Source organism: Gastrolobium bilobum, unplaced genomic scaffold (assembly GCF_033153095.1).
Source record: "Gastrolobium bilobum isolate Gb01-03AN ecotype WA unplaced genomic scaffold, APGP_CSIRO_Gbil_v1 utg12810, whole genome shotgun sequence".
NCBI classification, from domain to species: Eukaryota; Viridiplantae; Streptophyta; class Magnoliopsida; order Fabales; family Fabaceae; genus Gastrolobium; species Gastrolobium bilobum.
This window is the reverse complement of record NW_026897312.1, coordinates 24,318-37,915: the sequence shown is the minus strand read 5'-3', so window position 1 is coordinate 37,915 and position 13,598 is coordinate 24,318. Positions and strand designations below refer to the sequence as shown.

General features: G+C 32.4%; 1 protein-coding gene across 3 annotated transcripts; it reads right to left on the bottom strand.

The window, feature by feature from the left end:
• Window positions 1-865: 865 nt before the first annotated feature.
• Window positions 866-8,065, bottom strand: LOC133305890 (protein SCAR2-like). Of its 3 annotated transcripts, XM_061506140.1 has the most exons (10): window positions 7,747-8,065; window positions 6,554-6,717; window positions 6,320-6,443; window positions 6,085-6,214; window positions 5,883-5,944; window positions 4,270-5,771; window positions 1,949-4,176; window positions 1,776-1,862; window positions 1,570-1,674; window positions 866-1,446 (listed from the first exon to the last, which is right to left on the bottom strand). In XM_061506140.1, exons 1-10 carry the CDS (start codon window positions 7,899-7,901, stop codon window positions 1,393-1,395), a joined length of 4,611 nt encoding a protein of 1,536 aa, XP_061362124.1. In that variant the 5' UTR covers window positions 7,902-8,065; the 3' UTR covers window positions 866-1,392. The 3 variants fall into 3 exon arrangements, with proteins under 3 accessions (XP_061362124.1, XP_061362122.1, XP_061362123.1); XM_061506138.1 differs by having other exon boundaries at window positions 1,949-5,771; XM_061506139.1 differs by having other exon boundaries at window positions 1,949-5,771; window positions 5,883-5,941.
• Window positions 8,066-13,598: the final 5,533 nt, after the last annotated feature.

Genomic DNA, 13,598 nt, shown 5'->3' with positions numbered 1-13,598 from the left:
TTATAAGACATACTTTGACATCTATCACTTGATCATAATAGAAAAGCGAATTGAAATACTAGCGTAATATTGAGGACAAATATGTAAAAATGATCTTAAATTTGATATCACGTAAGCCATAGTCTAGAAACTTAGCTCAATATAGCGAATTAGATCATTTGTGAGTACTTAGAATATTATTATTTATTCAATAATTGTTGCGACTTCTTTCAATAGAAAGGACGGTACGTGCATATGAAGTAAGAAAAAAAGAAAAAAGAAGTTCAAATTCAATACAAATAGGTAGTTGTCTCGCACATCTATTGGCAGTCAGTATTGTAAAAGAAAGAGACAAGAACAACAGGAACAGAATCTCCTTACATTCTCTAGCATGTGGGATATCATGAAGTTATTGAATATATGCTCAGACCCTAATCAGTACCACACTGACATAAGTTGACATTGAGGTCCGACCCCTACTATCATAAGGACCACCACTTCATGTTTAATTTTTCATATGCTTGTGCTCCTTTTCGCCCTCATGATAATTTGCATACTACTTTACTAGTTAATTAATTAATTTTCAATGGTAAGCTACCCCTAGTTAATTTGATAACAACATTAGGACACTTAATAATATGTATTTGGATAAGGCAACAATGGTCAAGATAAATTTCCAGGACCTGGTAGCGGGTAGGGGTAGCTAATGTACACAGCAACCAAAGCGACATGGGTTTGCGAATCTTTATTATCTATTTTAATTTTTAATTTCCACTACCAAGTTCTTAATTTTTCTTGCAACTATATACAATAACTAGAAACAAATACTGATAAGTGACCACGGGTAATGACAGAAACTGTACATTCAAAAAAAAATTCTCCCGTGTATTATATATATACTATTGTATTAGACACAAGTAGATGAGCTACATTATATATGAGACAATTATCATAAAACCACTACATTACAGAATTTCAAAATTGGGTATTCATGACTAATAATCAAAAAACTATGACAATCACAACCAAATATACACATTCTTATATAAAAAGAAAATAAGTGTTGATGATAGGTTGGTTGGTCTGGATTGATAAAGCACTTGCACACCGAGCCTGACTGACTGAAGTGAGTTTCACCTCCGAAAAAGGCCCTTGATTGATGCTACACTGCATGTTTGTTCCAATGCCCATGCATGTGTGTGCGAATTGAGAGGTCTCAGGAAGGGACATATGTTGTCCACAGTATCATATATGAACATATAGAGTAGGATAAAGAATCTTGGGTATCACGAAGATTTCCTATCCACTATAGGGCAGAAAGACTTTTTAGTTTTTACACCTGATCCAAGGCAAGAACCACAATAGAAAAACATCCACCAGCACTGAGAACAGTATTTCCATTCAGTAGTAAATTTAAGAATCACTCCAGCTATCTGCATCATCATCTTCATCACTTCCAGCCAATGCCTATTTCAATAATTGACATTAGTTTAGTTTAACCTGAAGAGAAATGGTGGTTCTGACAGGCAGAAAGGGGGGAGGGGGGAAGCAAACGCCTACAATAAATATACTACATGAAAAGTGATGGACCTGGCGAATTGCATTTGCTTTCTCCAAGATGGCAGCAACCCTCAAGTTTGTTTTTGGACCCTGAACTCTGGGTCGTGCCACCACAGCAGGCTTCAAGTTGAAGGACTGATAAAAGAACATATTTTTAAATTTCTAATTACAAGATTGTTTTAATACAAAAGGGTACGGTCATCATGAAGAACAAGATAAAAGTTGCTAGCTCTAACCTTCGTTCTTATCTGTTCTAACAATGAATCTCTTTCATCTACCTTGGGTTCTATCTGCGGCCAAACACGTTCGGTGACCTTCCTCAGCTACAGTGGTTCAAAGGCAGTGTGTTATGCAAGAATTGAGACCACATAAAGAGTACATTCTATGAGAACAAGAAAACTGTCATTACCTTGCTTTTGTCGAGAGCAGCAACAACATCAATTAAAGGATTCCGGGGTCGAGGAAGCTTATTCTTCAGTTTTCCATTTGGCATTTCATTATCAAACTCTGATGTTTGAACAGATGTATCCAATGACGATGCCATTTCCTCCTCTGAAGACAGCCGGCTGGGATTGGGCTGCACAATTTCTGTACTTGGTGGTGACACGGGTGAGATTGAAGGATCTCCTTGATCCCTTCCCAGATTAACCAAAGACTGCTCAAGTGTTATAACTCCTAAACTACTCTCTTCCATTAATTGACTTGGAGATTGAGTGGGTTTTTCTTTTGGAGAAATGGAATCATCTCCAGGAACAGGACAATCAGCTGGTAACACCAAATGCAATTCTCCAGGTCTACCCTGCTTAACTTCTAAACTAGGAACTTCAATTAATTGATTTGGAGATTGAGTGGGTTTTTCTTCTTGAAAGATGGGATCAGCTCCAGAAACAGCACATTCAGCTGGTAGTATTGGTGGGCATTGAATTGAATTGAATACCATTTCTCCTTCTGAAGCAACAAGATATCCATGAGGAGGCTTGCCCGAAGATAAAACAGGTAATGTTAAGAAAGAGTTCTGGATTTGGCTTCTCTCCAGAAATAGGTAATTATATTGACTATTTGCTTCATTTATCATGATAGGAAATTGCAAAGGAATAGCAACAGGATGCTGCGAAAGACCTGCTGAAAACCCAGAAGAATTTTGGGGCTTATTACTTTCCACAGCCATGACAGGCAAAAATGGATTCCGAGTCAGCAAGGTCTCTCTTTCAGAAGTTGATGGACCAAATTGAAGCTTTTCATCAGGTATGACAGGCTGTATTGGTTGCAAAAAGGCTTGACTTACTTCTATTTCTTCTCTCTGTGAAAATAGGGAAGCATGTTGAACCTTGCCCATTCTCCATTGCCTTGGCGGTAGAGGGGGCAAAGGTGGCATCTCCTCAAGATTGACTTTAGTTTCCTTGGGAAAGAGGTCAGGAAGAAGAGGTTTTAATGGATCAATGACATGTTTTGTTGGGTCAACCTCCTCGCCAGATGACTTCAATGAGGAATCACATGATGAAGGCTCATCTGGATGGATTTCAGCAGCAAACTCAGAAGCAAAATCAGAGATTCTTTCTTGCTCCAACTGATTTGATATCTGCATCCGTTGAGGTTGAAATTTCTCAGAGGTATAATTTTCTTCATTTCTGAGTAGAAATCCTGCATCCTGTTGACCAACTTGTGATTTTAAGAACAGATCTAAATGGGTTTCATGCTCCAGTTGGTAATAGGAAGGTGGTGAAAAACTATATTTGCTGTTCTGTAGATCATTCTGGCAAACAGATATAGATTCTGACCTCATAGAGTCTAGCTCCGAACATACCTGCACCATTTTCATGTCATTGATACAAGAACCATATTGGATTTTGTCCTTAAGAGACGAATGTTGAATATTATTACATATTCCAGAATCAAAATGATCGCTGGGAACTGATCTGTTCAGGTTTGACTCTACATCAGTAGAAGCAACTTCTGGTTGATCCACTACCTTTTGTGCCACTAATTCTGTCAAAGATTCTATAGCAACTGCCTCATTGACTTCCATCTCTTCCTCACAAGGATCTGCAAAAGCAGAAAGAGAGTCTTCCATCTTTGTAAGACTACTCATTGGAGAAGATATGATATCTGAGGATGATTCCAGTTGGATTTCCCTCTTCTCTGCATTCAAGTCTACAGAATTTTTAGTCAACTCTAACTCATTGGATTCCATTTCCATCTGATGGGAATCTGAAGAACCCAGTAAAGGTTCATGCAAATTTGAAAGATTCCTTGATGGAGAAGAAATAAAATCTGAAGTTTGACATCTAACAATACTTGCATCATTTTCAGCACAATAAATGGAAGGAGGAGCAGATACATCCTGACCTTCTGACTGAACTTTTTCAGTGAACATATCATTTATCATGACATAATTATCCTGCCTTATGTAATCAGGAGAAGATAGATGTTTAATATGATTACCATCTTCAATTGGATCCAAACTGCAGGTGGATCCACTTGTTTCATCACCAGGCATTATCCTTGGTACCTCTTCAAAATTTGATTGCTGATCAGAATACACAATTTTAACTTCGGCTGAATCTGGTTCATCCAGTGGATTTTTGTGAGTAAAACTAGAGCACAACTCCTCTGTAAAGCTACTCACTGGGGTAGTCTCTGCAAGAGGAGATAAATCTTCTGAGTTAAGTTGGGTTGCAGTAATAGCATGCTCAGATTTTAAATCTTGGCCATCAAGCAGCAGCTTAGTACCTGAATTCAAGTCTACTTCCATGGATGGGCAAATGGGATCCTCACCTTGTGAACCAACATCACCATTAACCAAAATTTCAGAAGAGTATTCATTGAGAGATTCTGCCTGCAACACTTTGATGTCAGAATGATAACCACATTCATTTTCACGAGCTAAGTTTAAATCATTAGAAACTTGTAACAGAGCATCGGAATGAACATATGGATCACAAATATCCAAGTTGTTCAAAGAATTGTTATCAAAAGAAACAACTCGGCAAGCATCGTCTTTTATTGGGGAGAGAGAATCATGCACTGCAGCTATAGGTTCAACAAGACACCTATTGTCGTCATCTCCTAATCTTAAGCGAGGTTCAACAGGGCCAGTTGGTTTTTCATCTGATTGTGTACCTGTAGGTAGGAACACTGGTGAGCTGGCTCCAAGATCTGAAGACAACAATAAACACCCTGAATCCAGACATGAACCAGAAGAGACTTGTCTAGAATCAGAAATCTCTTCTCCCTGAACTTGTGCATCATCACGCATGACAAACTCACCACAATAAGTCTTTTCCAACTCAACAGTTTGGGAAAGCAGGTTGGATGGCATATCTTTGATCTCTGATGTGCAAGTGTTTCCAATAGATTGGGAATCTGAGAACTGAGCTTGCAGTTGAATATGTTCTTCATTTCTATCTCTTCTGAATGAATTATTATCATCTGATGCACAGTAGGTTCTTGTTGACTCCGAATCTGAGAACGGAGCTTGCACTTCATTATGGTCTTCATTTCTGTCTTGCTCAAATGAACTAATTTCTTCGGATGTCAAGGAGTCCCCAAATGATGGAGAATCAGAAAATCGAGTTTGTAGTTGATGTTCTTCTTTTCCATTTGAATCAGTTACCTTTTGAATATTCACTAAGCTTTTCATAGGTTTACACTCATTGTCTGTCTCCAATTCTGACTCCATGGTAGCTAAAGCATCCACATAATCATCAGCCTCACTAATCATATCATCAGAATGGTAGCCATCTAAGCTGCATTCTATTTTCTTTGGTTCATCACCTACCAATTCTGTTTCACCAGGTACCTTGGGATGATTAGAAGACATTTCATCTGTCACACCAGCAAAGATTTGTCCATGCGCCTTCACAAGATATCCATTTGTCTCCCTATCCGTTTCTGGGTATGGTTTCAGCTCCAATTCCTGTTCATTTGGTGATAAACAAGTGTTTTCATTTCCCAAAGACCTTTTCATACGAGTAATGCTACTGATTTCAAGTATTTTAATCCCAGTTTCATTAGCATCATCTGGCATCGATTTCACAGGCAGTGGAATGACTGAAGTTTCACAAACCAATTTGTGATCACGTGAGGGAATTTCAAGAATTTTCTCCATGTAACTCTTCCCAGTCTTTGCTTCAAATGCAGATCCATTCAATTGTTTTTTCCTCAACTTCACAAGACGAGCAGGATCACTACAAGCATTCTCAATACGCTCCTCAAGAAGCAACTGATGCAGTCTACAGTAATGGAAATGGATTAATTCACCAATTAACCATTTAAAGATCATTTTGCATTTTAAAAACCAGAAGAATAAATTAATTCTCCGCAGTAAAATTATTGGAGCTTACTTGGAATGTGATGTCACAACTTTGGGGGTTTCACCATTCATCGGTCGTGCTCCTTTCTTCTGCTGGAAATAAGAAATATACATATTACATAGTAGAAATTGCAAATATTCAATTTTCTATTGCATAGAATTGTTTTCTATACAAGTAAAACAATTTTCCAGAAAAATCATGTCATTAAGTGGTTGAATTGTTGGTTCAGTACCTTGACTTTACGAATTCTCTTTTCCCTGTGAGCTTCTACCATTGCTGTTCCAGAGGAAGCAGATTCCACTTTAAAGAATGATGGATCAGTATAACGCTTGAGACATGCCCCAGCCCCAGCCACATCAAACCTTGTAGAGCAAAAAAGAAAACAAAAGTTTCAAATATCTATAACATAATAATCAATTTTTATTTGTGCTGAAATTGTTTATGTTCTATGAATCAGGTAACCGTACTTGTCCAGAAGGAACAATCTTGGGGGACCACGGCATTCTTCATATGAATCCATTATAAATCGAGGTAAGTCTCCGCGAGTAACAAGATTCTTTTGAGACTGAAGATTAGGATGCCAGTCAATCCCTGCAATGTAAGAAATATGTTAAAATATTCCAAGGGACCATTATGAACTACAGGTTGCAAATTACGAACACAAATAATATACAATAGGACTCTGTACTGATTAATTTAACCTCCATTGGTAAAAAATGATGAATGATGAGTTTGCGACAAAAAAGCTTTCTCAAGTGCTGGAACTTCAGCCTCAAGCTGTTGAACACGAGACATAAGACTGTGGCCCCTTGCAGCAGTAGCCATTACTTCTTCATGTAAGTCATGGAATACCTCAGTAGCAAACCTGACCAAAATGATACAGTTATATGCGGAGACCTTAACAGCACCTGGTAGCTTTAAAAATTATAATTTAAAAAGTTAAATGTTGATGCTGGGAACTCTATGAAACGGAACTAACTTTCTAATAATTAACTGTAGGGAAGAAAATGCCAGGATTACCACAACTCTAATGAGATACATACAATATCCTACTAGAAGCATTTTGAATTAAATTCCCAAGATTAAGCCATCTAGGCTCAGCTCATGTGGTTGATGAGGAAATTTGTGGATAGCAGATCCTAGGATTGACCCTTGAAGCCTTAATACTCACTCCGTATCCACCAAACGAAAAACCCTTACTTAGTTCAAGAGTTGTAGTCTACGCATCATTCAATCAGAATCAGACCAATCAATAAATATATGTACAAATAAAGTCACCCAACATCTACTCAACCCCAGAATTTAAAGCAATCTACGCACCAATTGCCCATATTCTTCCCTTTTTTTATCCTCCCAAAAGTCAATACATGCAAACAAAAAAGCAAATGAAGAATCAAGGGAGAAGGAATTCACAGAGAAAAGGGTGAGGCAACAAAATTAAAATCAACACGAAAATAATATTCAAATAGTAATCCCATAAATCAGTTCAACTATTCAAGTTTATGTAACAAAATTAAACAATAATCATAATAATATTGCGAAAAGAATAAGAAGAAGAAGCCCAATTCCGCCACCTAATTGAATCATCAAATTAGAAAAGCCATTTTCTCCAAACTCCGAACTCAATCAAACTATACCGAACTAACAAAGTGCCAAATTGACCTAAAAAAAGAAATAAAATTCGCTGAATCAAAGCTCACTCCACTAACAACTCCAACGACAAAATCACACAACAAAAATTCAAACATCGCATTAAATTAGAACTTTCTTTTCTTAACCTCAACACACGTTTCGACTCAGTAAAATCACTTCAACTGCCAGCACAACCACCATTTCAACTGCAACAACGAAAGCAGTTTTAGAGAGAGAAGCTAGAGAGAGAATGAGAACTAACTGAGAAAGGTCACCGAGCTGGCGCAAGACGCCGACAATTCCGGCCATGGCAACGGCTTCGAGAAGAGCTTCGGAATCATCCTTGTCGGCGGCACGTTGCAGCTCCGGATCCGCCAAGCTGTGCGCGCTCCGAATGTGACACCTCGAGATTGGCATTGTTCGGATTTTAGCTATCTCGAAACCCTAATTTTGCTCCAATCTCTGTGTGGTGGTTACGTTCTTCGATCATCGTTCCGGCGACGCTGCGTCTTCTGTTCGTTCCACCATGGAAATGGAAGAGAGAGAAAGGAGAGAGAAAAGAAAGAGAGAGGGAGAGAGAGAGTTTTCTTTTTCTTTTTCTTTTTTGTTTTAACAAAATGAAATTGAATGAATAACATATATAGTAAGGTGGAGTGCGTGTCAGTTATAAACGTGAAGATAGTGACTGAGCGAGTTAGTTATTTATTATTATTTATATATTCATACATTCGACCAATAAGTCCAATATAATAAAATGGTGTGTTGTTTGTCATTTTAAATGACATAAGTTATGTTATTTTATGAGAGAGATAGACACAGAAAAACAGAAATCATGGGAGAGAGAAAGTGGGTAGTTTTTTTAATTTAAAATTCAAATTTTCTGTGTCTGTATCTCTCTTAAAATGACATAACTTTATGTCATTTAAAATGATAAACACTTTTCCTAAATAAAAATATATAATAAATATGGAATTTTGTTAAAAAGGTTATATTTCTCTTAACTTCGTATAAAAAAAGTCAAATTTCTAACCACACAAAATAAACGTAGGTTGTATATCTATTTTTTATCTTCTTTTTTTGTCTATAGATCTCACCTGTAGTATTATCTCTGTTATATGAGATAATTTTTCTTATGTAGCATGAGAAAATGATTTCCCTTATTAAAATAGGACAAGATATACTTGTTACTATAAAAATTTATCATATTTATAACCAATTTAATTATCATTGATTTTTGTCAATCTAATGATTATAATTATTAAATTTATTAATAATTAATTAATAAGAGCAAGTCAATAATTTCTAATAAATTATAACTGTTAAATTGACAGGAATTAACGGTGATTAGATTAGTTGGTTGTAGATTAGATTGGTTGGTTATAAGGATGATAAATATTTGTGATGATAAATATATCTTTCTCTTATTAAAATTGTCTAAAATAAAATCTAACTTGTTTACCGAAAAAAAACATCTAACCTTTTTTTTATAAATATCAATGTCCGAAATCCTAATGGCCTTACTAGTTCAATTTCGAGTCTGAGCATCTAACTTTTCTCACGGATTGCAACTATTGGGAATCGAATATATTAATGGGATATCACTATACCAACAATTCTTTTTCTAACTTTTATTTTTAGTTGATTCCTTTTTTTACTTTTCGTCTCTAAATGTATCTTAACAAAATTATTGAATCTTGTAAAATTTTAAAGTTGAACTTGTTGATTCTGCTATAAATTAAAACTATTTATAGCTATAAAAAAAACTATTTACATAAAATTTGTTTGTGCATCTTTGTATATTCATAACCGTCTGTTTGTGTCTGTTTAAGAAAACACTATTTTTTAATTAAATATGTTTAATAGATTTTAAAATAATCGGACAAAATCTTAAAGAAAACAGTTTTGGTATTTTTATAGAAGGAAAAAATAATTTTTAAAATAAAAATATTTTTTTAAACTAAAATATATATTAAAAAATGCATTACAAGAATATTCTTTCTGAAGTTATTGAAATATATGTTCAATTTAAAAAATAGATTTGGCAAAAAAAATCATATTATATAAGTTATAAAAAATGAAGGAGTTTATACTTATAATCTTTTTTCTTTAAAATCCCTAACAACCACTCTTATAATTGTTAGATCAAAATTAAATTGACAATTACAAAATAACATTAAGTAAGAGCTAACAGTTACAAAATGATATTAAGTAAGAGCTATTTATTTGATTTTGATCCAATAATTATAAAAGTGGTTCTTCACTTCTTCGTCCTGTGTATGAAAAATATTTTGTTAGTAAAAGCAAAACTCACTTTGATAATCTCTACCTATCTAGCACCGATACTGACACGGGACACGTGACACGATACGACACGACACTCCGACACGTTAATTTTATAAAATGTTAGATTTCGACACATTAGGACACGTTTTGATATTAAATAATATTTTTAATATATGTAGTGTATATCATATTTAATATTCAATAATTTAACAAAAAAATAAAACTAAACTTATAATATTCATCAATTTTACAAAGAAATATAAGATATCCCAAATATTTATATTAAACTCAATAATATGGTAATCGTAATCCAACGAATCTAATAGTTAGAACTAAAAACTCAATGCAACGCAACCTTTTAATCTTTTTTGAATTTCTATAACACGTGTTAGAGTGTCGGAGTGTCGGAGAGTGTCGAGAAGTGTCGGACACGACACGTCAGGGTTTCTGAAGTGTCGGTGCTTCATAGATCTCTACGTCTCGAAAAGGATCAATTAATGGTCGTCGGTTAAGAGATACTTTGAGGAAACTCAAAAAAAATAGTGCTAAGAGATTAAAAAAAAGTATAACTTCCTTTAAAATAAATAACAAAATAATTTTTGTTTGTTGTTAGAATTAAAATAATCACAAAATTATATTTAAAAACTAAATTTACTTGACCAGCAGTTTAAAAGAAAAAAACAAACAAATTTACCACAACAAAATTGTGTGCAATAATAAACGAATCTTTCTCTCAAACAAAAATAATAAGTTTAACATTTTAAAAAAAATCTTAAACACCTCAATAACTAAGGAATCAACCTCATAATATGATGATCAAATAAAAAAAAAATCAATTGACTTATATAATGATATTAGAAAATCTAACTACACCCAATTCAATGAATTTAAACTTTATAATGCAACCATCCATACTTTTTCACTCTAATAAGAAATTTTGAAAAAAAATCATGAAATTGCCTAATGAACAAATCAATTCCGCTTTCGAATTACTCACTTCATATAAAATATTTGTGAATAGTTAAATTATTTATAAATTATGCGTTTTGACTTCATTTGTATTCAAATGTAAACTTTATTTTAAAAAAAAATGAGAGGGTGGTTTAAAGGCGCGCATTGTGGCGGTGATGATGCTGTGGTCGGTATTGGATCGTGTTACTTTTGGATTTGGTTATAAAATAATAAATTTATAATATAATTATGAATAAATATTTTTTAAGCACGAGAAGAGAGAAGAAGTGATTAGTGAATAGCTGGTTTCAGATAACCAAGACTAATCTTGACTTACTGTTAAGATCAGACATTAATTCCTTTACACACCTGAGATTTTTTTTACCAATATACGTCTTAAAATAAATATGTTGGTGTTATCAAAAAAAAAATAATATGTTGGAGCGAGTGTACCTGAACATAATGAGACATTAAGAGTCTATTTGACAATTTTTTTTTTAAGTTAAAAGTTATTTTTTAAGTTAAAACTAAAAATAAAAATAAAAAATAAAGTTAAAAGTCGTTTGATGATTATATAAGATTTTTAACTTAAAAATTATTTAAAAGCTGTTTATTTAAAAAAAAATCTATTTATCATATAAAAAAAAAGCTAATATAACTTAAAAAATTTCTTGTATGAATTTTTGGCTTTTGATTTTTTTATTATAAAAGAAAATTCTTTTTATTATAAAAAATTTTGTAAAAATTTATTTGACCTAGCTTATGTTAATAAGGAGAAGAGATGCTAAAAAAAATCTCCTAAATGGGTACTAAAATTGATAAATATCTTCGGTACTTTCATAATACAAAAGATTGGATACATTTTTTTACTAAATTTGAGAAAAAGAATGTAACTAACTTTTTTCATTTTACTAGTCCTTCATGTATATATATATATGTGTGTGGCAAAGTAATTTTTCTATTGCAAGAGTTCTTATCTTCTATCGTAGAGTAAAATAATTACATGGGATCCACTTATGACACAAAGAAGAAAAGAAAAAATATTTGGCACAAAAACCGAACTATCAGTAGGAGATTTTTTTCTTTTCTGCCGCATAAGACTAGTTTATCCCATATATATATATATATATATATATATATATACACTTTATTTGTTTCCCCATAAGACTTGGTGTGTGAATAGCAAAAGGAGACAATGTCGGGTATAGCTGATCGTGACTCTAATTTATTATTCTAGACCTCACCTTGTCATGTTCCAACTAAGAAGATATTATTCAAATTTCTAAAACGTGTTAGTAATTGGACGCAAAATTCTCGAAATACATTTGAGAGTGAGCTTCAAAATGTAAATTAGATGCAAACTAAACTTGCTTAATAATAGATAATTGAAGGGATAAATTACAACAATTGAAATTTCAATTTAAATAATTTACAACAATTTTATTACCAACAAAAATAAGATCAAAGTAAATCATAACAATAAAAAAATTATAAAAAAAAATTAATACCATTGGAATTTCAAAAAGATACAGTAACTATTAAATAAATTTGAATTATATATCCTGTTATTTTTAAAATTTTATGGGTAAATAAATTATGGAGATTTCTATTTTTAACAAATCACTAATACCTTAAATAATTAATGTTTGATATTTAACTACATGTCTCCCTCACATACTTAAAATAAATAAATAAAAAATTATAATGTAGGCATTACCTTCACAAATCACAGATTTAATAACTATGATTACTGAAAGAGACGCGTTTGTTAAGGAAGAGCTTTTGAAAATGTCGTTTGATCAGACAAGGGTATTCGGCGCCCGCGTGGAACCCACACCAGAGTCTTGGATAGAACGATGAAAATCAATTTGTTATATTAATTACGCTTTAATATTTTAAAAGTGAACGTAGATAAATTATTTATATTTATTTTTAAAATAATATTACTTTGAGTTGAAAAATTAAAAAATTATAATAAAAAATTATTATAACCCTGACATAAATTATAATTATAAAATTATTTTGATTTCTCTTTTAAAATGACGTCGTTTTGGATTCAATGTAGATAAGTTATCTACATTAATTATAGAAAAAATGAACCCTATTAATTATTATCACTCAAAATTTTATATATATATATATATATATATATATATATATATATATATATATATTGAACTTAATAATTATTATGAGAAAATAATTATGAACAATAAACATGTTAAGCATTTGATATTGAGAGTAACCAGATTTCAAAAATATCTTATGTTACTTTAGCTAAGTCTTCCATGATTGAAGTGAAATATAATTAGTTTTCATTAACTCGCTTTATATACATGCACTTAAATTTATCATTCTTTCCTTACATAAGATCTTAGACAATAATAAAAAATAAAAAAAAGTTTGAGCATGATCTTAGACAGTTTATCGTTAAAAAAATTTAAAATATTAAATCCACTTTGTAAAGAAGCCTGGTCAATTTAAGATGCATGTAGATAAAAAAGAAGAAGGTAAAAAACAAAAGAAGATACAACAAAAAAAGTTGTTTGAGTTTTATTCTTTATTTTTTCTATGATACATGCAAAAAGCAATGACATAAAAAAAAAAATTATATCACTCTTCAATTTTATTTGCTATGTATACTCATATGCAGAGACAATGCCCTAACTTTTTTTTTCCCTAGTCTCTTTTTTTTTTTAATACAAGTATACAACCCTAGTCTCTTTTTATATATGGAGTTTTCTGAATGAATTTAATTTGGTGTAGTTTTTTGAAAAAAAATGCTTATATTTAATAATATATCATCACATTTTTAGTAAGCATAATATCTGATTAAGTTATCAATAAATGAAATTCAATAAATAGATTGTTAGCATAAGA